Source organism: Mauremys mutica, chromosome 8 (assembly GCF_020497125.1).
Source record: "Mauremys mutica isolate MM-2020 ecotype Southern chromosome 8, ASM2049712v1, whole genome shotgun sequence".
In the NCBI taxonomy this organism is placed as follows: domain Eukaryota; kingdom Metazoa; phylum Chordata; order Testudines; family Geoemydidae; genus Mauremys; species Mauremys mutica.
The window spans coordinates 21,368,338-21,395,227 of NC_059079.1; the positions used below are offsets into that span (position 1 = coordinate 21,368,338).

The 26,890-nt window shown below is 39.7% G+C and overlaps 1 protein-coding gene across 2 annotated transcripts in view; it reads right to left on the minus strand.

Moving 5' to 3' along the window:
* The window catches only part of NEGR1 (neuronal growth regulator 1), a 570,461-nt gene that overhangs the window by 93,407 nt on the left and 450,164 nt on the right, over positions 1-26,890 (minus strand). For both annotated transcript variants that reach the window (XM_045027839.1, XM_045027838.1), the window contains exon 6: positions 25,265-25,416. In XM_045027839.1, the coding sequence (XP_044883774.1) occupies positions 25,265-25,416 (152 nt within the window). The remainder of the gene's footprint in view (positions 1-25,264; positions 25,417-26,890) is intronic.

Genomic DNA, 26,890 nt, shown 5'->3' on the forward strand with positions numbered 1-26,890 from the left:
GGAAAAGCACAGAACTAACCGGAGTATATGATCTTTGTAATGTTATCTTTCTTTGCATGCCTGAAACAACTCAGTTAGTCTTCCATGAAAAAATGTGCCAGACATAAAGTGGACTGTCAGCCAAAGAGAAGAGGGGGGGAATAAATAGGGATTTTAATCCCAATCGGTTAACACAAAAGGGAAAATTCCCTGAAAGGCTGGAGCATTAATCTAACTTGCCCCTGAGAAGCCTGGCCATTTCTGTCAATTTTTATGCTGTGGTTTACCTATCAAGTCTGTAGAAGTAAGCATTTACCACAATAACCTCTACATCATGATGCACACATTACCTCTGAAATACAGGTATTCTAACTTCTAAGAGAAATCTATCACTGTGTAGCAATCGGTAATGGACATTGTAGTAAAGACATTGCTTTAAAGTTCATCCTGTGTACTTTATAATTAAAATAAAAAAAGAAAGGGGAAAATGAGTGGTTGTATTCAATGTAAGAGATAAACGGGGGCTTTCTATGCCCTCTTTTGAATGTAATCCATAAGTGCTTGCTTAACCTGTTCCTGGCCTTTTGCTATTATGAAGCCAAACTGTGGAAATATTTCCTACAGAACAGGGTTGCACAACTACCTCAGTCTAAAATGATTAAAGGAAACCACACAATGCACGTGGTCTGATTTTCAGAGGTGCTGAGTATCAACTCCCACTAACACCAATAGGAACGCTGGGTGCTGGTGCTCATCATCACTTTTAAAAATCAGACCTCTCCCAAGATACTTTATATGTTTGATGTAATGAAACCAAGGAAAAGCAAACAGAGAAAGCCTATTTAGTTACCATATTTAGGCAAACATCTAATTAACTGCCTCCCTCCCCCCACACAAAACTCCACGAAAATAAAACCATTTTATTCAGTTTTACAAAGTAAAAATATTTTACTATCAAAGATAAACAATATTTGCATATAAATCTTTATTTCTAATCTTAGATCTTTCCAGGGGAAACAGCTGGCTTAGGTGCAATTTTTACAGCTGTTCAGCCTACAACAAAGAAGAAAAAGTGTCAAAATATTCGTAGTGCTCTTTTTAATTTCTGCTTTCATTAATATGTATAAATAGGAAGTTCATGAATAATGTAGAAGCAGAAAACTGTTAGCATTTTTTTGCTGTTAAAAAATCATATGATTAGAACCACTTCCGCTCCCACTAATTATATATCATTGTCCTCAGAGGTCATTCTTTGAATGTGCACAACTGTTACTTTATTACTGGAAGTGAGAGTTAAGTTTTACAAAGTAAACTATACATTAGGGATGCGACAGAGCTGAAATGTATACTACTGTGCCACCTCTTTCCTGCTATATAATGGCATGCTTTCAACAGACAATGCTATCAACCAACGTTCTATTCAGACTGGACTTTATTGAATTACATATTTTCTGGTTTATGTAAATACCACACATCTGACAAAAAGCCTGTTAATCTCCCCCCTTTTACTGACTATGCAGATCTGCAACCTAATAAAGAATCAGGAGCCAGAGGGATCATGAAGATAATCTTTTTGCCTTCTACAAAAGTCTGCACTTGAGTTAGATGTTTTTGTCTCCTACAGTATCTGCTATCATGGTCTGTATTTCTCAGTCCTGTGTTAATCCTGCATAAAATTGGACTATGTTATGATGTAATGATACAACTAGGGTTGCCACTTTCTGATTGCAGAAAACTGAACACCCTTGCCCTACCACTACCCCGGCCTTTCCCGAGCCCCCACCCTGCCCCTTCTCAAAGCTCTGTGCGCTGTTCCCGCCCACAGGCACTGCCTCTGCAGGTCCCATTGGCCACAGTTCCCGGTCAATGGGAGCTGCGGAGCTGGCACTCAAGGCAGGGGCAGCACATGGAGCCTCCCTGGCCACCCCTATGCCTAGGAGCTGGACATGCCATTTGCTTTTGGTAGCCCTGTGGAACTAGGGAAGGCAGGGAGCCCGCCTTAGCCCCATTGCACTGCCAACTGGACTTTTAATGGCCTGGTCAGCACTGCTGACCGAAGCCGCCAGCATCCCTTTTTGACAGGGCATTCCAGTAGGAAACCAGACACCTGGGAACCCTAGATCGGGGTGGGCAAACTACAGCCCGTGGGATTGCCACCCCCATGGCGCCGTGGGCCCTGCGCCGCTTCTGGAAGTGGCCGGCACCATGTCCCTGTGGCCCCTGTGGGGGACAGAGGGCACCGTGTGCTGCCCTCACCTCCAGGCACCGCTCCCTGCAGCTCCCACTGGCTGGAAATGGGGAACCACGGCCAATGGGAGCTTCAGGGGAGGTACCCACAGGCACCCAGTTAAGCGGCGCTGGGACCCGCACACCGAACCCCTCCTGCACCCCAACCCCTGCCGCACCCTTCCTGCACCCCAACACCCTGCCCTCAGCCCCCCGCCACTCTCCACACCCCCTCCTGCACCCCAACCCCCTGCCTTTGTACACCCTGCACCCCTCCTGCACCCCAGCCCCCTGCTGCACTCCGCACCCCCTCCTGCACCCCAACCCCCTACTCTGAGCCCCATCGCACCCCTCCCACACTCTGCACTCCCTCCCACACCCCATCCCCCTGCCCCAGCCCTACATTCATGGCCCTGCAAGCAATTTCCCCATCCAGATGTGGCTCTTGGGCCAAAATGTTTGCCCACCCATGCCCTAGATACAATTACCTTGGAAGAGTCTTTTAAAATATCCTCCCCTTTCTGATTGACTGGTCTGTTTCTATCTTTCCATCCAAAAGATGTTCCCTTCCTTTTTTTCTGGTTTGCTAGTTAAGGATATGCACCTCTCATCAAATATCAGGAAAAGACAGTCTGATATGAAACCGCTTCCCCCAATATTGAAGGCCCTAGTGCAATATGCCCAGTAGAGCTCTCTCTATGTCATCAGAAATGTCATTCACCCATTATATATCTAGAGAACAACAGCTTTTCTGCAGGGGTTCAATGCTTTATATCTTAATGTTATTGCCTGCAGCCAATTAAAGTGATTAGATTTTACTCATATTTTTTTCAATGAACTGTGCTTAGGCTCTCTTGCCAACATAAAGGAATTCTGAGAGCATTTTTGAGAAAGAAAGTTCTTAAAATTTTTACTAAATTAAATTAGCAGAAATTAGGCTTAGTGAAAAAGGACAGTTTAAAATCTATTCCAAAGGATTATCTGGGGAGAAGAGTAGTACATTATCCTTTTATTATCCTTAGAAGAAGGTGAATATATAATAGGTATCCACAATCCTTTTGCTAACTCAAACAGAAGTGGACAAACAACAAAACAATAGGGAAATGGCTGACAGGGACACACCCAACTTTCATCAGAGAGGTTTCTAATGTAATTTAGATTTGTCATTAAAAACAAGCAAAGCAGCATCACAATACTGGAGGTTGGGGCTTAACTAATAGCTTAGGTAGAGAATTCTGTTAGTTTCAGAACTTATGATGGGGAATCGTGTGTGCCATACATGTAGAAGAAAGAACTGCAATGCTCAAACAAATCTCAGTGAATTTAGCATGTGCTGTTCTTTGGTTTACATGTAATGGATACATATGCCTGAAGTGGGCAAAAGGAGAGTCAGTATCAGAAGTCCAAAGGAATCTTTAACTTGCTTCTCTTATTTAGAAGCTATTAATCTGTAATGTGTCTCTTTTCCATATTTTAAGCTTTTCTTTGCTTCTTATCTATTATTACCACCATTTTGCGCATGAAGAAAGAGAAATGAGGCACAGAGAAGATTAGGGTACATAGACTGAATCTTTCAGTGCCTGCTTCGATAATGCCTGTGAATTCCTATACTGTATATCGATATACACTGCTATGCTAAGGCCACATAGGAAGTCACTAGCAGAGTCAGGAATAGAATCCACGTCTTCTGACTTAAATCCAGTGCTTGATTTACAAGACCATCCTACCCTCTCCTTTTATAAGGCTGAAGATACAGAATTGTAATGTGACAATTTATGTAAGTTGATTGGGCTCAAAATCTGCAAACCTTAGAAATCCTCTGACAGTTTGGATTTGTGTAGCTTATTGTCTATGTGGGGAGGCAATTTTTCATGGAGGAAAATTAATCATTTCAGTTTATATTCATCTTAAAACTGAGATTACCTATCTACCTTCTTAAGGGATTTATACTGCTACTCATCAGCATAGTACCTGAGTGCCTTCCAAGTGAAAACAATAGCAATAGTGAAGTCCCGAGTGGACTTCACAGAGTTTCTGACTCACCTCCATCATCAACTGGATGTATTCATATTTGGACCTGAATACAACACACTGCTTTATGTTACTGGCATTACTTTCTTTGTTTCCATTCAATCTAATAACTCTACCTAGCACTTAACATTGCATCAAATAGTGCCTTTTTATAGGAATTACTGTGAAAGGTAGATGCTTGAATGTAGAGAAATGACTAGAAAGAGGATTGTTTTAACAATAAGATACTAAATGAAATGGCACAAATGATAAAGGAATGATAAATATTTGTCAAACACTATTATACATACTAGTCTAATAATAAGCATTTTTAATTGTTACTTGTCCTTTTAAGTAAAGATTGTGTTTTTATTAAACCAATTTGCTGATTTATACATAGTTGAGATATATGGCAATTGCCACCCACACCTAAATTGTCTGCATCATTTCCTTTGTTTGTATATAATATATATACTTAAGGATTAATGTGGAAATTTTCAAAGATACGCAGGTCACTTAGGTGCCCAATTCCCATTGCACATCAATTTTGATATAGTGTGAAATGAGACATTACTTGTAAGCATACACACTTCTAGGCCTGGTCTACACTATGGGGTTAGGGCGAATTTAGCCACGTTAGGTCAATTTAAAAATGAATGCGTCCACACAGCCAACCCCGTTCTGTCGACCTAATGGGCTCTTAAAATCAACTCCTGTACTCCTCTCCGGCGAGGGGAGGAGCGCTAAAATTGACTTTGCTGGGTCGAATTTCGGGTAGTGCAGACACAAATCGACGGTATTGGCCTCCGGGAGCTATCCCAAAGTGCTCCATTGTGACTGCTCTGGACAGCACTTTCAACTCTGATGCACTAGCCAGGTACACAGGAAAATCCCAGGAACTTTTGAATTTCATTTCCTGTTTGGTCAGCGCAGCGAACTCAGCAGCATAGGTAACCAAGGAGTCCCCCATATCATCTCCGTCCCTGAGGTTATCGCACATTAAAAGGTGGAAAAAAACCACTCGTGATGACATGTTTTCTGAGTTCATGCAGTCCTCCCACACTGATAGGGCACAGCTTAATGCATGGAGGCATTCAGTGGCAGAGGCCAGGAAAGAATTAAGTGAGTGCGAAGAGCGGAGGCAGGAAGCGATGCTGAGGAGACTGGGGGAGCAAACGGACATGATGAAGCATCTGTTGGAGGTGCAGGAAAGCCAACAAGAGCACAGCCCCCCACTGCATCCACTGTAAAACCGCCTATCCTCCTCCCTATGTTCCATAGCCTCCTCACCCAGATGCCCAAGAATGCCAGGGGGGGGGGAGGCTCTGGGCACCCAGCCACTCCACTGCAGAGGATGGCCCAAGCAACAGAAGGCTGTCATTCAAAAAGCTTGATTTTTAGTGTGGCTACAATAAGAAACATGGCCTTGTCTTTCCCTCCTCCCCCACCCGGGCTACATTGTCCATTATCTCATGTTTTTTTTAATTAATAAAGAAAGAATGCCTGGTTTCAAAACAATAGTTACTTTATTTCGAAGCGGGGAGGGTGGTTGGCTTATAGGGAATTATAATCAACAAAGCGGGCAGGTTTGCATCAAGGAGAAACACACACAACTGTCACACTGAAGACTGGCCAGTCATGAAACTGGTTTTCAAAGCCTCTCTGATGCTCAGCATGCCTTGCTGTGCTCTTCTAATCGTCCTGGTGTTTGGTGCGAAATGATTGTCTGCCGTTGCTTTCATGGAGGGAGGGGCAACTGACAACATGTACCCAAAACCACTCGCGACAATGTTTTTGCCCCATCAGGCATTGGGAGCTTAACCCAGAATTCCAATGGGTGGCGGAGACTGCGGGAATTGTGGGATAGCTACCCAAAGTGCACCGCTCCGTAAGTCGATGCTAGCCACAGTAGTGAGGACACACTCAGCCAACTTAATGCGCTTAGTGTGGACATACGCAATCGACCGTATAAACTCGATTTCTAAAAATCGACTTTGATAAAATCGACCTAATTTCGCTGTGTACACATATCTCTATTGATCAGATGGTTTTTAAAGTTACCAATAACAGTATGGAGATAAATAGGAGTTTAGTTATAACTGCTTTTTTTTGCCATTGAAAATCCTACCCCTAAACTTCTTTGTGTCCTTATTAATTCAAGATTTAATAATGTTATTGATAGCTTTAAAAGTCATTTGATCAATAGAAGTGTGTGTGGTCATAAGTAATATCTCATTTCACAACTATATCAAAATTACATTTCATTTTTCGTGATGTTTTAGCTATTCCATAGCCAGTACACTGTATTATTGTCTCCATGGATATGTTCAAAAAGCCACGTTATCTGTGTAACAATTGACTTAAAGATTTAGTTGCTGTACAGTAGTTGCTTACCTTACTCCAATACTAGCTCCTACTGATATAGCAATTTGTGAATAAGTTCTTTAATCATTACTGTGTAATTACAGTATTACTGATCCATGATGAATTGAAATCCACAGTCAATGTCTATCAAATGAATCGTTACAAATTTGTATAAATTGCATATTGAAATATGCTGGCTTCATGGTGTAACTCATAAACCATATAAAATTCCTGAAAAAAGGTCATTAAGCTGGAATTATGGTTGTAAATTTATATTCTACAATTAGCCTCAAACTTCCCAGAAAAAAATCTATACCTGCATAACATCACACACATGAAATTATGGACAGTTTGGTTTGTATAAAGTTACAGAAGATGGAAGGATGAAAATTAGGCTTAGAAATAGCAATTCTAGGTTCAGCCCAAATTATGGAAAGTTTATGGTCTCTGTCAATAATAAAATGCTAAAAGAAAGGAGATAGGCGGCAGAGCAATTCTGGACACGTGTCTGGCACTGGAACCACCTTTCACTTACAGAGCAGGGTAATGAGAGAAAAGCCATTGCTGGTCACAGAAAGAAGTGTATACTCCAGTTTGCATGTGCTGCTGATCCTGTCCAGGGTCACAGGATGTGGGCTGGCAATGAAGTTATTTCTCCTTCATAGCACTCTGAAGCACTAGGGAGAGATTATTTTTGCTCACTAGTGTTGAAAATACAAAAATTCAACCAAGACATTGTTGCCTATTACAATATATCCTTGCAGTGAAACACCTATTGCCCCTGCTCCAAAGACCTTTCAAGTCCAGAGTCACTTAATATATGAACAGGTTTTAGAGTGGTAGATGTGTTAGTCTGTATCAGCAAAAAGAACGAGGAGTATTTGTGGCACCTTAGGGTAGGTCTATACTTACCTGCCGGGTCGATGCATAGCGTTCGACTTCTCGGAGTTCGAACTATCGCGTAGACGCGATAGTTCGAACTCCGAACGCGCTCCCATTGACTCTGGAACTCCACCACTGCGAACGGCGGTGGCGGAGTCGACGGGGGAGCCGCGGACTTCGATCCCGCGGTGTCTGGACAAGTGAGTACTTCGAACTAAGGTAGTTCGACTTCAGCTACGCTATTCGTGTAGCTGAAGTCGCGTACCTTAGTTCGACCCCCCACCCTAGTGTAGACCAGGCCTTAGACTAACAAATTTATTTGAGCATAAGCTTTTGTGGGCTAAAACCCACTTCATCAGATGCATGGAGTGGAAAATATAGTAGGAAGATAAATATATATACAGAGAACATGAAAAGATGGGGGTTGCCATGCCAACTCTAACGAGACAAATCAGTTAAGGTGGGCTATTATCAGCAGGAGAAAAAAACCTTTTGTAGTGATAATCAGGATGGCCCATTTCAAACAGTTGACAAGAAGGTGTGAGTAACAGTAGGGGGGAAATTAGCATGGGGAAATAGTTTTTAGTTTGTGTAATGACCCATCCACTCCCAGTCTTTATTCAAGCCTAATTTAATGGTGTCCAGTTTGCAAATTAGTTCCAATTCCGCAGTTTCTTGTTGGAGTCTGTTTTTGAAGTTTTTTTGTTAAAGAATTGTGACTTTTAGGTTCATCGAGGTTGAAGTGTTCTATGACTGGTTTTTGAATGTTATAATTCTTGATGTCTGATTTGTGTCCATTTATTCTCTTGCGTAGAGACTGTCCCGTTTGGCCAATGTACATGGCAGAGGGGCATTGCTGGCACATGATGGCATATATCCAGCACTCCCAGCTATCTTTGAGACACCACTGACTTCCTGAGGAAACTACAATCCATTGGTGATCTAGAAAACACCATCCAAGTACTCCTCATTCTTTTAACATATGAAGATAGGAGAGGGCAATGGATTAACAATTATGTGAATATGGATTGTTGAAATTGAGCATGAGCTACAGATAGGCAAGAGAGAATAGTTAGTTGTGTAAGACTAGTCAGAGAAGTGTCTGACTATTCCATATAATAAGTGGTAATGCAAACAGCAAACACATGCATACAGAGGAAGGAAATACATTCATTGGCTGGGGAACTATGGAATGTTTAGAGCCAGGAAAGAAGTGTATTTCTGTAGAGTACTGGTTTGAATTCTCCCCTTACTGATAAGTCCACAGGACCAACTAAATCATAAAATGCATTTCTCTTGTGTGTGGCCCCATCCCAACCACACAAAAGAATCAGTTATCCTATTTAAAGAATATGAATTGTGATTCCAAGGGGATTTTCTAGTGGTCAGAGCGATAAACTGCAAAAAGATGTTAGCCACTTGTCCCTCTCCTCAAAATTAAGATCTGTCTATAAACCACTAGCCATTATACCCAAAACGGGGACCAGTACAACTGAGGGACAGAGAGAGCACTTTAGGCTTCATTCTCTTCTTCTTAAGGGCAGACATTGGACAGAGGTTCAAGTACTATACTATACACTATAGAATCATAAGTTAGAAGTGCAAATAAATGTGGTGAGTATATAAACATATGTAAACCGTGTGTGCTATTTTGTGTAAAATAAATGAATTATCACTTACAATATAAGATCAGCCTAAGCCAGAGGTTCTCCACCTTTTCCATACTGGGATAACACTGGGACCCTGGAACCCCCTTCTCATTGAGAGCATGGGAAGGGTAGAGTGGTCATGATCATCAGGTTGAGAACCCCTGCCCTAAGGTAGCTCATCTTCCTTTCATTTTATTCTCTGGTGTGAGATGAACTGACTACACTTGTATGTACACAAGAATATATAGCCCTTAGCCTACTGAAGACCAAATGTAGAACTCTTATTGTTTATGTGTAAAATGGTCAGCATAAAACCAAACTAATAATTAAAAAATCCCAAGAAATTGAAGTACATAGAAACAATTTCTAAGGTAGGACAAGAACATCTTTAACCATCTTTTTATCAACGTAAAGCAAAAACAATGATACTGACTCCAATCCCCACTCTGTAAACAGGATAATAAAACGGAACCACCAGTAACCCCCTGGGTAAACGTGGGTTTTATGTAGCTCAGCAGCAAGTTGTTCATTAGAGTTTTGAACTATCACACAGTTCCTCTACGCTCCTGTGACCTTAGTGCCTTTCATCTCTTACTCTTAATCACACCTACTGAAAGAGCCTGTTAGGCTTCCTCTGCATCATATGCTTAAACAAAGGCAGAAAACTGCACCACTGTGATGCTGGGAAATTCTAATTGCTCCCAGTGAAGAAAATAAGGGAGCTGCTGAAACTTAAGGTTACATTCAAAGCAAAAACATAATCTCTCTGAAAGCAATTCTGAGTGTCAAATGAACACGGGGCTTGCTTGGTAAAAGCTTGCAAGAGGAAAAAGCACAAATGCAGCACTAGTTATATCACATACAGAGCTAGATCTTGTTCCCTGATTTGATTTGAGTGCTGCAAGATTTGGTCCTTACGTATAATTCTCCAATGTTGAACATAAGAAGACAAAGCTTCAAGGCAGAATGCTCAGAGCACAAATATATTATTTAAGGGGTTTCCTGCAGTGCCATTATTTAAAGAATAAGGCATTCCTGTGGAGTAAGTGTCTGGTTTTTGTAGCAACCATAAAACCCCACCAAGCAGGAATTCCAAGATGGAGCACCATGCTAATTTGAGATTTTAAAGATTTTATTTTGTTAAAAGAAATATGTGAACCTAGCGGCAGGACTGTTAAAAGAGAAAATGACACCTTAAAGTAGGCACTCTCAAAAGGGACATTTTCAAGGGTACTGTCAATGGCAAAACTCATCTAATTAATTATTAATATAAATCCAAATGAACTTTACTCCATTTATATAGCTCAGAAGAATGAAGGGATGAGTATACTCTCCTGAAATTTCAATCCACGCTTCCAAGGAGTCTACAGGTTGCAGACTTAGAACACTAGAACTTTGCCTGGCCACCTCCTTTTCTTGTTTGTCTAAATCTAATAAGGAAAAAATAGTAATGCTTTCATTCTGTAACAGAAAATGTACAGATTCGCTGTATACCCACGCAGAGTCCCACTGACTTCAGAGATACTCTATGCAAATAGGATTTACGCAGGAGGATCCTTCTATCTGTGGACTGGGACCGAAGCCATGTCTATCATGCAGGGAATTCTCACAGGCTCAGCAGGTCTGCTGCACATTTTTAGGTTCAGATATTACGCTGTTTCACAGCTTTGCACTGCCAGTTTTCTGGGCTGCCAGAAATTGATCTAGCCCAAAGCATAATTAAGAGCAGCCTCAGGGTTGTTTTAAATTACACTAAGATTAAATGGCCCCAGCCTGGCTCCGACACTGGTGGACTATCCAGCTGGCTGCTTAAGGCAGGTTTAACCTGACTTTCCAACACTGGAGTGACACAGATCAGCTGTGTTAGGGGCCAGGATCTGGCCCTCAGTTTGATGACAGACAATCCATTCTGTTTTATATTATATTGCATGATCTCTGAATAGACAGGAAAAGATTTTGAGGGAATGTAAAAGAACATTTAGACAGATTTTTGATGCCTGTGTGGGCTATCTCCACTGGTTTTAAGCTAATGCTGTTTTCAAGACTCATGAATAGGTCATCTGATTTTCTGGATTAGTTTTTGTTATGTTCAGGTTTGAAAATAGGGTAAAAAAGGAAAAAAAGCAGTTTCTATTTGGTAGAAGCAACAAAAGGTAATTTTACTTGCATTATTACAATTTTCAGGGGGGTTTGGTTTATATAAAAGTCCATAACTGTATGTAGAAGTTGATAATTTCTCTAAGGACCTAAAGAATTTAAAATAAATGTCTCACTCAAATGAATGGTCATGCACCAAGAGTTGCATCTTCAGTTCACATTTCATCATGTCAGCTCATTCAGGTTCTACACTAAGTTTTAAATATTTACAGAAAGCAGCAGCACTTTTAGTATCTAGTTGTTAGTGGTGAATGCTCAATGACCAGTAGAAGTATTTTTATTTGCAAACTGCCTGAGTCCTTACAAGTTAGAGTCACTAGCCTTCTGACTGACTAATGGCACATCATCATTACCAAACAACGTATGTAGAATGATGACTGGAAATGTGAGGGAGATTTAATTTTCCTCCCTGTTTTAATCCTAATTTTAAAGCTTGGATTGACAGAAAGCAGGGTTTTGATGTACCTGAATTTTAAAACTTTGAGAAATTATATTTTGAAATGTGTTGTTGATACTGTAGATCTTTCTGAGTTTACCAAGTCTAATTTTCAACTCACGTCTAGGAAAAGAAGAAGGGTAACAGTCCTTCGCTGCAAAAATAAATAATGAAATAAAATTCCAAATGAACTGATTTAGCAAGTATTGCCTCAGAACATAAATGCAGCAGCTGCCGGTGATGTAGAAGAGTGCATCACTTCCATCAGCTGTAGTTTTAAAAGCCACGAAAGGTGAATAGGTCAAATATTATAAGATTCCTAATCCCAAACTCAGGATTACCATTTTGTTATTTTCTTATTGAACTGCATTGCCTTGGAATTTTCAGTCCTTATATTCTCAAAGAGCTGTTAAAGATTTAAATGTTACAGCCCAAAGAGTTCAAAATAATGCATAATTATTTACTATATTGCATTATGTTTTAGCTTACTGTAAAGACAATAAGATTTGCTACCTCCTCTTTCTCTCTCCATGACGATTGTGAAAATGAAATGCTTAAAACATTTTGTCCTGAGAAAGTATTTTAATTACAGACATTAATATAACTTCAATCATCAAGTTCCCAGCTTTGCCTTTTATCTTAGAATAAAGTTTATGAAATTAAAATATTACAAAGATTAAAAACTTGAAAATGCAGAGTAACACATTTAGTAAGACTATGCCAACAAGAGCTCTTCAGTGGATAGGAAATGTCATCTCACTGTTATAAAGCTTTCATGGTAAAGTATTTTAAACTAAAGATGGACGTTAGTGTTGATTACTTGTAATAATAAATTTGGGAAGGAAGTACATTTCTGAAAAGTAAATTATATGCCTTTACCTCTAACTGTCTCAAATACCCAGACATCAATTGCTAGCATTTTTCAGATGCTCTGTTTTTTTTTAAACCCTGAAGCTTTTATAAATCCTTAGTTTATTACAGAATACTTTCAAAAGCTTGTGAGATTCCTGTGGGTCTTAAGTTTGTTGGTTTGACATGATAACACTGTAGGTAGATTTAAGAAAAAAATCTGCCTGAATCTCCTCCTTTAAAGGCTTGGTTAAATCCCTCAGCATCTTGTTTCCTAGATGATCCAATGCAGAGGTTAATGAATGTTTATACAGAGGGAGACTGAAAAAAAGCTCCTTTACAGTTTTAAATCTGTGAATCTATTTTTGGTATTGTTGCATTAAAGTACAGAAGATTTCCCCCTCCCAAATTTTCTGCGATTTCCAATTTGTTGCTGAAATGTGTATGAATTGCACAGCAAGTTCCAGCAAGATGAATGATACTTTTATTTGGGTATTTGCCACCCACCACCATTTCTTCTGAATCATTGAAGATTGCTCACAAGGTAGAAACAAACAAGTGCCTTTCAGGAAATCATGGTTTGGAGAGAAGTTGCTGTTTTCTAAATAGCAAGAGAAAGCAACATATTTTCTTTGGGGAGCATGACATCTCTGAATACGGGCCAAATCCTGTTTGGCTTACTAGTTGCTTCAATGGGATTTTTTAGTGAGTAAAGTGAGAAAAATTTGGTCATCATGTACAGCTAGTCAAGTACATATTGATAGGCTTCACCTACAGTTCCATTTTTTAAATAGAAGAATAGTTGGCATGACTGCACTTAGCAATAAGCAAATTCCCTAGATGTCCCTATATTACATCATTTCACTGGGATTCATTCAGTATACAGACTGAGAATGAGCTGTCAGATATATAAATATGCAATTTAAGAAAAGACATAAGAAAAGGTAAATGCCCCAGGATCTTACAATGAAATCTAAATACAATATTTTCATACAGGTACAATCCTGGGATCTTAACATTCCTTCTGACCTAAAGGAAGAAATATAGGAATAACCATATTGATTAGACCAGTGGTCCATCTTACCCTGTCTCTGACACTGCCAGTGCCATATGCCCCAGAATAAAGTGCAAGAAATCCCAGTTATAGAATAAACTGGGCATAGAGGGAATTACTTCTGAACTGTCATTAATCAGTGGCTGACTAATTACCTGAGCAATGAGGGTTCAGATACCTTCTGAAAGTTCTGAGCCAGATCCCTATAGATCTACATTATTTACGCAAGCAGAAGAGATGACTATTTGTTTTATCCTATTCGACAAAACTGTGGATGTCCCATTATGGATATAAATCCCTCCATCTCTTTTGAACTTACTAGGCAGTAATATCTTGTGGCAATGTATTCCACATATTATATGGGGTTTTTTTAAGGAAAAAATTCCTTGTATCAGTTTAACATTTGTTGCCATACAATTTTATTGATTGTTGCTGCATCATGAGAAAAGTGAAATAGGAAACCCAATTAACTTCTCTATAACATTAGTATGCACACTAGAGCTGGCCAGAAATTTTCCTGTGCAACATTTTTCCACCAGAAAATGCAGATTCATGGAAAATTAAAATATTTCATGAAAATGTATCAGTTCTGATGAAATGCTAACAGAAACCAGCTTCCCCACCTTCCGGAAAGCTCACCTGGCAGGCTGCTGGGGACTGGGATTGCAAGCTCCCAACTCCTCGGCAGCCTGCTTGGCTGACTGATGGGAAGCAGGAACTGGAAAGCCTGGGAGCAGTTGGAGCCCAGCTTCCCAAGGCTTCTAGCATCCTCAGCTCCAAGGCAGCTCACCTGGCAGGCTTACAGGGCGTCTGGAAACCTTGGCTCCCAAGCTCATTGCTCTTCAGAAGCCTGGGTCCTGACTCTGGGGCAGCGTGCCAGATGTATTGCCTCAAAGCCCAGGCTCCCAGGGTATCCAAATCTCTTGGCAGCTTTGAAAATTTCAGTCACAATCTACACATTTAAGTAACCTCATGTCCTTAGTTTTGTAACCTTTGCCTCTTCTCCCCGCTACGTTTTTTGTTGCTCTCACCTGTTGTGCCTGCGCTAATACGTCAAATCTAAGCTCTTTGGGTACAGTAAGGATCTTATCTTTTCTATTTGTTTGTGACGTGCCTAGCACACTTTAGGAGGATATAATAAAACAATGAACTGCAACCATCTTCACTAACTACCTCAGAACCTGAAAGCACTAACCCTTATTCTCATAAGCAATGCTTACTCTCATGCATCGTCTACATTGTAATTAACATGAATGCAGGCAGGAATAAGTGCAGGATGGGGCCTTACTTTTTGTGCAGTGTTGTACTCTCTTAGAGCATGATCCAAAGCCCAGTGAAGTAAATGAGAAGATTCCCATTCACTTCAATGGGCTCTGAAGGGGCCCTTAGTCTGTTGGGACATTCCATCCCACAAGTGACTGAATTTCACTGGTGTCAGAAGGGATTCATGTGTAGAATTTTTAAAGCAGTCAGTTAAGTTTATAAAGCACTTTGTGTTCTTTTGAAATGAAAGGCTCTATGTAAACAAATGACACAGTGTTATTATTATTAGCCTCGAAGATAAAGTGCCTTGCTCAACTGTTCAGGGTTTCATGACATCCTGCATTCAACTGAATTGGATCTGCATCCAGCTGACAATATCAAGGGGTGTGCGAAGTGCTGTGCTACAAGCAGTTGGCAATCAAAAACAGAAGCGTCGCTAATTATTTAAAAACATGTAGGGAGTTCACAAAATGTGTCTGCATACATCACATGCTTTGAAAGACATTCCCCACCCTATTACTAGACTCTCCACCACCTACTTCCCACAAGGAGAAGAGAAGATCCCGGGCCTTACTTCTCACAGGAACCAGCACAACAAGACTGGGTAGGAAAATCTCTAGATGGGGTATGTGTACCCCAGGGGATTTTCTTTGGAAAGAACAAGGCAGCAGCAGTAGGAGTACATTTCAAATGAAAGATTTAGCTACATCATACTGGTTTGCAATCCAGTGCTTTGTCTCTGCAGGAGCCTAGGCACCTTGCAGCTTTTGGACCTTTGAAATTTGAAAACAAATTTTGCAGACCTTCCAACTCAGACCTGACATAAAACAGAAGAACAGTCAGATTTCAGTCTGATTTGGTTTTAGGGTTAGTGCTTTGTGAAATGAAATAGTAAAACAAGAAGGTCAAATGCCTCCTTGTAAGTTATTGGCCAACAGAACTGAAACTCTGAACATAAAGAAGATTTCCCTGTAGAGCACATTTCTTTGCAGACATGACAAAAAGGTTAGGCTAGTGGTGATATTGAGTGTGGAAGCAGGGAAAGAATTAAGAAGGATTTGAAGGGGATTTTAATGAATGTCAGTTACTTAGCATGAGTTAGGCTAGCTGTGACCCTAATGATGTGAGATTTGTAGAAGCAAGATAATGTGAGACAGAGTGAACTGTGTGAAAAGTTATTACGACCTTGCAACAGTCTAACCAAATATGCAGGCTTGCTTTTCTTAGGAGTGAGACAAATAAGATAGCACAAAGGCTTATGTATAAACAAAATGTATTTGTTGCTTTTTACCATCTGTATTATTGCTAGAAATTGTCTGTAACAAAGGTATAAAGCTTGCTGTAATTGTTTACCAGTTGAGAGACCTGTCTGGGACTGGGATGACCCTGTGTCCTAGGGCACTCTCTCCCTCCATTGTAATTACTGGAGAAATAATAAAGTATTTGATTTTGCTGCACCCAAACAAAAAGCGAGAACTGAGTTTTTCTCCGACATCAGCTAAAACTTAGTGGGAACCTGCCACAAAGCCAAACACATTAAAATACAATTTATCAGTCAATAAAGAAAATAACTTAGAGTTTAATGATAAAACAACCTATAAAAATTCTCACTGAATTTCTATGCAGCCTGTGACACAGTGTGCATGATTTCAAACAACAATATTTTAAATTATTGAAACCTATTAATAGTAGCTACCCATGGGATTGCTATGTTCCTGGATGGTATAGCAGTTGGCCACATACACAATGAACTTAATAGCGAGAAATCCTAATAGAGACTCCGATTTTACCGCCAGATTAGACAGGCAAACATAGTTAGCAGGTGACTTAATACAGCTTTTATTATATCAATAAAATTTTATAGTATCAAATTATTATCCTGGGCAGAAAAAAAGAGAGCAAAAAGCTGTCATGGATCAAACCCAAACCTCCGCACAACTAGACTAACAAAGCTTTATTCAGAGGTTAAAAGACATGATGTGATCTTCAAGAGTGTGTCCCTTTACTTATTGCTTATGCATATGGAGTGTTAGCCAGAGGTGAGGGGGTGGTGGCAGCAGCAGCTTTTAGGCCATTAGCAGTGGCATTGTGGAGAGCACCAGCATGCGTACACATCATGAAGTGAAGCTAACTTGTTCCTGCCTTTTACACCCTGGTGGGTACTGTCTAATCTATGTGGATGAATAATGCATAAGATGCTACATGTTCAGTCTGTATATGTTTTTGTGTAGCTCAAATACACGTTCAAATTAAGGAATTTCTCTCAGATTATACTCAAAATCCAATTTGCAGTCAGTCATTCCATGGACAGTATACAGGTAGGGGATGTGTTAAGTGGATCGTTACGTATTTGATGTATGCCACACTATCTGCTGCAGAGATTAATTATATGGCAATACAACAATTATGATTACATCCCTATAGCACAGGGGTGTCATACTGTGTGTTTATAGATAGCTATAGTCATAGTCAGATCTAGCTATAGATTTACAGATATATAATCTCATATATAATGTGTCATAACAAATTCAAGGTTACTAATGATGAATTGAAAACTAAAGTGCATATATGGCATTAAGTAGGACTTTGTGATTAAAAACAGAGTTTTATCTCCATTATTTGTAGTAGTATTAGGTCTTTACAAGTGGCTGGAGGTGAATATACAATGTGCACTGTGTAAATTACAAAATGTCATGAAAATTTACTAGACCAAAGAGAAATTCTGCACCCCTAGTCTTACCATAATATAGTATTGACAATGATGGTACAAATAAAGGCATTTTACTCACATATCAAATTACTCACTTTGGAGAGTAAAATTTTCCCAATGCTGAATAAAAATTAAAGAATAACGTGGCCCAGTGTTTTCTATTTAGACGATGTAGCATAGTGTCATAAATATCTTCTGTTTAATGATGCTCACTATACACATCTATGCATCTTTGACATTCCAGTAGAGGTCAGTGGTACACAAATCATGCATAGTAAATGTGACTGAGCAATACACATATTACTACATGTCATGTGGAGATCACAAAGACTTAATTTAAAACTTAAATATATATAAATATATAATATTCTTTTTTTACATTGCAGGCATGGAGCTCAATTTATTAAAAATATTGTTTGGGTGTGAATTTTTTTGTGGGAATTGGGGCACAATCTAATCAACAAACATAAATTAAGGGCATGGGCTGGTGCTTAATGGCACGTAGGAATGTTTGAGACAAGATTATAAGCATGTCGCAGTAACTATAAGTTCACAGTTGGATGCTTATTCAACAGAGCACAGTAGTTCTGTTTTGCTGCAGAAATTAAATTAGCACAGAATTTACTGTCACATTGCACACGCATCCTGCTATCCAGTACCTCCTCTTCCCAATGTAACCACTTACCTTTTTCCTGCAGCTGTTCATGATGATTTACATTTTATAATCATTATTACTATTACTTCAAGGATTTCTCTCTTATGCCAAAAGACTTGAAGCAAGTAACAAGTATGAATGGATCATTTAATTCATCTCTAACAGGAAGTAATATCTGAGTAGTTACGTGGTAGCTGTTTAATAGGGCACAGCAACAGACAATTTCTCCTTTACAGTGAAGCTCTTAAAAAGGTACCATTTACATCTTTGCATTTGGCTAAAGTATTGGCCATAGTCCCCTTCTATGCATAGATGATAACAGGATGGGGATTACTACAAATACCTTGCACCATAATAAACAGATACAATTATGGTTACTTAGCACAGTAACTATGGTTCAAGATGATTGCCTGAATGATCTGCCTGTTGCTCTCATTAAAAATGAGGGTGGGGAAGAGCAGATCCAATGGCTACTTAATTCCTCCCACTAATTCAAGAATCTGTGATAAAACTCAAATAGTGGGAAAAGGTTGCAGGAGGCCATACAGGAAAACATCTCAAAGAAAATCACAATTATTGTTGTAACTATCCAATTTTTTCTTGAGCACTGTTTACATGGATCCATGCTGCAGGAGATTGACAAATAGTCTCAGACCTAAAGAGATGGATCTAAGGATTTCTTAAAGAAATGTTACAGAATTATTCTCACAAAGTGAGTGTCTGCTCTACAGGCTAAGCCCAAGGAGCAATGCTGCATGAAGGTATGAACAGAAATCCAGAATCTTGCATATCTCTGTCACAGAGACATTTCTGAGATATACTTAGAGGCTGCCTTAGAGCTGGTGGAATGAGCCCTTATGATAATGGAATCCCTACTATATCATAACAAGAGTCTGATCCACTTTGATACCTTGAATAGAAATGGATTGACCTGTACTATACAAATAATCTGTCTGATCTGTGGAATAGCATAGCTATTCAGATAGCAACTCAAATCCTCCTTATTGAAACCTAACCTCCCTGGATAGTCCTGAGGGGGGAAAAACAGGCAAATTGACAGATTGATTTAACTGGAAATCAGAATCATTTTAGAAAGAATGTAGGGTGAGAATTAAGGATCAATGTATCCACAGTAACAGCACATAATTTACATCACCTGTTAGTGCTGGTATCTCACTGAATCTCTGAGCCAATGTGGTCTATGCTAGGAATGCAGTTTCTCAGGAGAGAAGGCAGGGTCTTTGGCTACAGCATGGCATAAGAGCCCATGGTACTGGAACTCAAAGGCTGAGGGAGGCTCCTTTGCCAGTGCTGTATAAAGGGCCAATCATTTGAGGGCAGTTTTATGGTCTTTTAGAGTGTGCAAATGTAATGCTGACAGACCCCGGTCATCAGTGCTTGGGATTGAACCTGGGAGTTCTAAAGCTAAATGCATGAGACTCTACTGCATGAGTTAAAAGCCACATAGCTCTTAGTCAGGCTTGTAGCAGATTCATTAACCTCTAGTCTAGGTGCCACTAGAGGGGGACAGACCACCACACCCAGCAGCCATGGGTTACACAAAGAGTTCTCTGTTCTGCTTCTAAGCAGAATGGGATTTCCAAAGGACAAGTATTCTCTTGCAATCTAATCTCCCCTGCAAATCCAGAAGAGCGTAGCCACAAGGACTGGCACACAGGGATGGCTGTTGAGATGGACTAGGTTGCAGTGGCACTTGAATCATAAGTCACAAGTCACGTTTTGCTACCTGATGTCCTTCAGCAATATGAGCCATAGCTTCTTTTTAGTTTTCCCTCAGGAAACTGGCCCAGAAGAGGGGACAAACAATTTCTGATGAAGGAATACTTCTTCTACTCTTTTTCCCATTATTAATTAAAAACAGAAAAAAAATATACCTGACTATATTAACCACAAAATACGAGTCCCTTATTTGTAAAATCAACCAACCAACCATCTGTATATATTCTGTCACACATACCGGTATCTCACCTCACATTTTCAGTCAGTGAACCGCAGAGCATTATACTGTATGAGATATATGTTTTAGCAGTAAATATTGTGACTACTTGTTTTTTTCTGGAATAGCAGAGTAAGTATTTGTGCAAAACCTGTGTTAGTGGCTAGGGTTAAAGTTAGACCCACAGGGCAGTTTCACAAATTTGTTTTCAAAGAAAATGCTTTCTGTTTTTATTTAAAACTGTGTTAATTTAGAAGAAGACTCTGCATATTTAAACAAGGACTATTCCTTTATCCACCAACTCCCTGCCTTGTTCCTCTGTAAATGGAACCTTTTATCCTGGGTACATATCATAACAATACTTGTCCCCTTGAGAAAATGGGTTTAATGAATCATAAAATCCGCTTCACTCACAGAAAAACCTGCTTTCTTCCTCTTTTTAAGTGCTGCAAACTCTGTGGAAAATCTGCTTAAATGGTGCAAAATATTTGATGAATAGGGCCCATAGATGGCAGGATGGGACCATCCAATCAGCGCACACACTAAAGTGGTGCCTTGGGAGGATCATCCAGTTCATATACTCATATAAAGAAAACACAGAAATACATTTGGAAAAGAACCTATCTGGAATATACCAAGGATTTAGCTGTGAATAATTAGCAAACTGCCATTCATTATTAATTTATTGGAATTACTGGGTCTCTGTGTTTTTTTCTGCAAAGTTCAGTTTATTGCTGATTGATTTTTAATAGCTAGATCTTACACGTTCAGAACCCATCATGTTCTTCAATTAGTGATGTGGCAAAGCTCAAAATATCCACAGAAGCTGGAATGTCTGGAGGGGCCCCCCAAAAGTCAGATTCACATGCAAATCTGTTCTGATTTATTTCCCAGCTTCTCACTTCCTGTAAATAGAAATGATCCTGACCAGTTTCTTCTGCTCACAACAGTATCTGGGATACCTTTCCCTCACTTAGAAAACAACTGCCTCAGGCAGGTTTCCCCTCTACTCCTTCCACCCAGCTTGCATTACTATTCCATAGTTATGTAACTCCATTAACCCAGACAACCACTTATGGCCTGATCACTCTCCTCTCCTCCCAAACCAGCTGCCTAGACCACATGAAGAGATTCTATACCTTATAATTCAGCTGTCTCCACACCCACTTCCTGCCTCTCTGCGGGCTTAAGCCTGAATGTACACAACACTGATACTCATGCTCCCCTTGCTAGTAATCCTGTTAAGTATTCTTGTATTTCTTAATAGCCTTAATTTGAACCCTTTTAAAGAATACTTTGCTGCCAAGATACTACTACAAGAGAATACAGCAGAGGTCTAACCACCCCTCCCCCCAAAAAAGGGGTACTGGCTCTTGATAACTGAGATGTCATGTACCTACTATATATGAACCTGCAGATGAAGAAAATGCAGGCTTTCTACTGCCATATTTAAAGAAGTTCCTTTTAAAAATACATATATAGAAGCATCCAATTAGCAATTGCTCAGAGACATTGGGCAATTTGCCAATACCTAATAGCAGAGGTGTGTAGTCTTTTGCACTCAATATTTGCTGCTTTTGTACTACAGAAGGGCTTTGTGACAGAATCCTGATAAAATCATTTGTCTTCATACACTGATTGTGGTTCTGTAGAAGAACTCAGAAGTACATCCAACAGGGGCTCTGCAATCTCAGTAATTATTGGCAGCTTTTCTAATGACACTATTCTAACCACTCAAGGGCTCATTTTGTAACATACTAATGCATTCACTCTTCATTTTTATTAATATACATTTAAATAAGATATCAAAGACTAATTTGTAAAATATTTTAGGCAATGTTGCCATCAGATTATGTTTATCCCTGCAACTGATATGTTTCATCGTCGAATAACTCTTTACTGTTAACTGAAAAAAACCCTCTAGAACAATGGTTTGCAGATTATGGTGTTACACATGGCTATATCTTTGACTTTCACCAAACTAAACTGTATCTTTTAGAAAGAAAAATCCCTCTGTCATATAAGCATAGAATCAAATACTTAATTGAATCACTACTCAAGGAGTTTCGCATGAGAATCTCTCTTCCTGGTTCCTGGGACTATGCAAATCATGTCACAGGAACAATTTCAAAAATCCTGAATTCCTTATTCTTATGCAGTTCATTAACTCCTGACAAGCCATTACTTGATTTGTGCAACACTAATATAATGCAACAAAATATTATAAAGTATCTCATCCTGTATTACTTACTATCATATTCTACAACATGGAATGCAGGATCAGACCCATGTTCCATTATTTTCTGTCATTCTGTTCCACGTCAGATCTGCCATTATCTTTTATGATGCAAAATTTCTGTTATTAACAACAATAATAATACTTTGCACTTTATATATCCCTGCCAATCCCTACATCTCTTTGAGTGCTTCACAAAGATGCTCAGCCTGTATCTACTATCATCATAATAGAGCCATGATAGTATTTTCCAGCTCTCAGTTCTATTCTGTTGCTACTGGCTCACAGACTTTGGCTGACCTCTGAGCTGCCTCTCAAACCAGCTGTTACTTCAAGTGAAGTAGTTTTCAAGCATAGGGAGGGTGCATGCCACCCAGCATCTCCCAAGAACAGGCTCCCACACATGATGTGATACATCTCTCTTCCCTCATTATGCCTCCACCCATCTGAATTGGCTTCTGCAACACCTGAACTTTCTCCTGCACATAAACTGGAGAGTGAAGGAAACTATACACTACTCTCATTCCTTGAACTGACTCTGGCTTCTCCCTGAACTAGAGGCTATCAAGGGGGCAGAATTTCTTTACAGATACAAATTTCATAAAAATGTTAAGAAATTTTCATTTGCCTATTTTCACTTTTCTGACTTTCACCTGCCCAAATTCTGGCCCCGTACAAATTTTGATTGCATCCAAACAGTGTGGAATGCTCTATGGACCTGATGTTCACCAGATTCTTCTTCTGTTTGTGTTGCTCCAGCAGTGCAAATCAGGCAGAAAGATGATTTAACAGCTAGGGATTCTTTGATGGGGTGTAAATCACCATGTGACACAGAGCTGTTGTAGTTGGCTTTACAACACCCTCTTCCCACCAACCCAGGCTTAAGGGACATAGCCAGAGTGCTTCTGTACACTAGTAATCCTTGGCCAGCAGGATAAGCCATTTGCTAGTAACGGGCAATGCAACTTAGAGTAATTCAAAGGCTAAATTTCACCAGGAAGTGAGCTGGCTGTGTAAAAGTGGCCTCTAGTCATCTTTGCTCCTCACTTGCGCTGAGCAGAGATTAAACACATTTTAGGATTCAGCCATACGACTTTAATAGACACAATAACAACAGCTGAACAGGTAAATGAGCTTTTTCCCCAAATTCAGGTATGTTCGTATCAATAAAAGTATGCCACATTTTATCCAATTTGTTTGGAAATTTAGGGGAAGCTCTACTACTTACATTTACTCTAAACTCTCATGTGGAATGTTATTGTTTGGGAAGATGGGATGTGCTATGTCTTGTATTTTCGGTTAAAAATATTTGTAACCATTTTCTCATTTGGTTAATGCCATCTCAAACGTTAAATACATTCTCCCTGTTGAAGCAATATAAATAGGCTTCATACTACCCTATGATGATTCAGACTCTTTTCTTCTGCTTTAAATAGTAAAAGTAAGATATGAGGGCTTAAATTCTCCAGGGATTATTTCCTGGAGCCCCTGTGCCACTCCCGCTCCCATTCGGGGCTCCAGGCTTCAGCTGCAGGCTGGAAGGTCTTGTGGCTTTAGACCTGGGGAGTTGCCTAGTCTCGGGTCTTTAGCCATAGGGTCAGGGGGCTGGGGCTTCTGCCCAGCAGGAGGCACTGGGGCTCCCGCAGGTTTGAAAATATTTACCAGAGCTCCACTCTGGATGGCTCCAGCTGAATATAAGCCCTGGAAGAGATAGGAAATAACTGGACTATTAAGAAACTTCAAGCTTATAAGTTAGGAGTCTCAGGATTTAAGCACTTATTTCCACTGAGCCACTGGACTCACAGTTTTTTTAAAAATAAAAAATGTACCAAATTTTGAAAATAGTTCACATATTTTCTGAATTCCTTTTTCACCATTAAATTTGTTATATTAAAATACTGTAAATTAACACACATCATTCACCTGATACATATCTCCAGATATCACTATCACAGATGTCACAATTATCATATCAACTACAGAAGTACTGCAACCACAGATAAACGCCTTAACTCTAAAAGTAGAAGATAATTGAAATAGGATATTTGAGACTCATTCTATGCAAAAGAAATTGGATGTTAATCACCAAGCTACTCTGCTTTGTCCATCACAACCACTCTTGGCTTTTCAGAAAGATTCAATCTTAAATTCAGACAGGTTTTCTGAGGAATTTATGAGAACTGGTCTGTAGATTGGGAAAAATGTGTCAGAATAAAATCTGTAGGATAGAGTTATGAGAGAGTTAACCTCCATGAATGTAATCCCCCATGTAATGTGCATGTTCAGGTATTACTTCCTTGAATAGATTGGAAGGTTTTCTTGTTTTGTTTACAGTAAAATCTTAGGCATGCATTATTGGTATTCCATGGAGGTGCATTTTGTCATGCTAATTTCATGCTTGCAATAAGACCTTGGATTTTTGTATCTCCAGTATGTAAAGTTTTGAATCTTTCTTGGATACCTCAAGGAGATAGCATCAGAAGACAACAGATTCTAGTACAACTCCATCAGAATAGTGAAAAAGATACAGAAACCAAATTTAGCATCATGTGTAGTAGCAATCCCCTGCCACTAAACATGTGGTGCTTTTGGATTCCCATAAAGCTTCTCTCCATCCCCCAAATAAAGGGCTTTCTAAAGCTCAGTGTATTATTTTCAGAAAGTGAGTAGTTAGATTTGTGTATTTGCAGTTATTAAGGAATGTATGCTATGGTATTCACACTCCCTGTGAAAAAAAACCCCAAAACAATCATGCTGAATTCTTATACTTTTCCATCCACAACTGTAGAGAAACAAACACAATTATGAACATTTTGCCATACATCCATGTTACTTACGGTTGAGAGGCAGGCTGGCATTGGTCACTCCCAGCTTGTTGGCAGCGACACATGTGTAGTTGCCGAAATGCTCCTCTGTTACATTGGTGACAGTGAGAAGTGATCTTGTACTATAGTTTTTAATAGTAATTCCATGTTTACCATTGATCAGTCTAAAAGGCAAAAGGAAAATCTTCTGTAAATCACATGCCTCAAGCAATCATGTTTGCATTTTCTTTATTTGCTTATGATGCCTGACTGCTAACAGGAGCTAACAGTGGGGAACTAGCCAGTGGTATAAAGCTAACACAATGGCAGAGCTGGGGAGCACTGGCAAAGCAATAACTGGATAGTATTACATTAATACAATTTCCTGCCAATTTGTTCTACAGTCTAAGGACAATGATACGATGTAATGCTGACTTTCATCTAACTACCAGTGCCCTATATCACTAAGCACATAGTATTACAATAGAAAGCCCAGCTTTTAAATCTTGGCACCTTAAGAGGAAGGTGAAATCCTGTACTTGGATATTCAAATTGGCACATAACGTGTAAAACATATAGCTGAGTGTCCAGGTAAAGTAGTGTTGTGATAAATTTAAGTGCCAAGTCTGAAAATTGAGCCATTAGTGCAAAGAAACAAAGTATAAAGCAAAGTCATCCAATTATCATAGTGTGGTCACAACGGCATCTACGCAGCCTGTGGAAGCGAGCTTCCCAGATCAGGTTGATGGCCTTGGCTTGCAGGGCTCACACTACCACACTACAATTAGATGCATAGACATGGCTCAAGTTGGAGATTGGGCTCTGAAGCCTAGGAAGAGGGGTCCTCCAGCCTGAGCGGCCACTTTGAAGTGCTGAGCACTGCTCTACTTTCCTTTGTCCTGCAGCACAAAGAAAACAGAAAGCAGCCAGTTTGCATCTTTCCAGGTAAGGATTTGCCTGGTTTGAGGAAGTTTCCAGCTCCTGAGATGAAGTTCAAAGTGCCCCCTACAAGGAGCTGATATAAAACCCAGGATATTTGGCACAAAATAAGGCTCAAAATAAGGCTTACGTCTCCCACATTTTTTTGTTTTGGCTTTGCTGGAGAGTCCCACGCTTCCAACTAGTCCCTGCCATGCAAAAATGGTAAAGAAGTGCAGAAAGAGTTACTTACTCCTAATGCCAAACAACGGGCTGTATTAGGAAAAGGGAAACAGTATTATTCCTGTCTTTACTCTGCATCTCTCTTTGCTTTACAGGAAAGCTTTTGCATGGAACTTTTTCAGGATCCTCCTCATTGGTTGTGTAGTTGTTTCTCTAAACACAAACCAGGTGTCTAGAGGAGCAACTACTTGGATTTATGGTCATTCCACAACCATGGCTACCACATTGGAGAAAGGGATATTAACCAAGTTAGAAGGGGAACAGTGTTTCCAGGCAAATGAACATCAATTTTTGAGTCTTCCCACTCTCTAGATTCACCAAAGATAAGGGATACATAGTTCATCCTATGTAAAAAGCAGGAACTGTAGTGATAAGCACCTGTACTGATAAGAGATAGCAAACATAATTTAATATTAAGGTTTTTGAAATGGCCCAGAAAAATCCTGGGGTTGAGGGGCAGCCTTTGGACTTTACCTGAGTTGAGAGGAAAATTTCAGT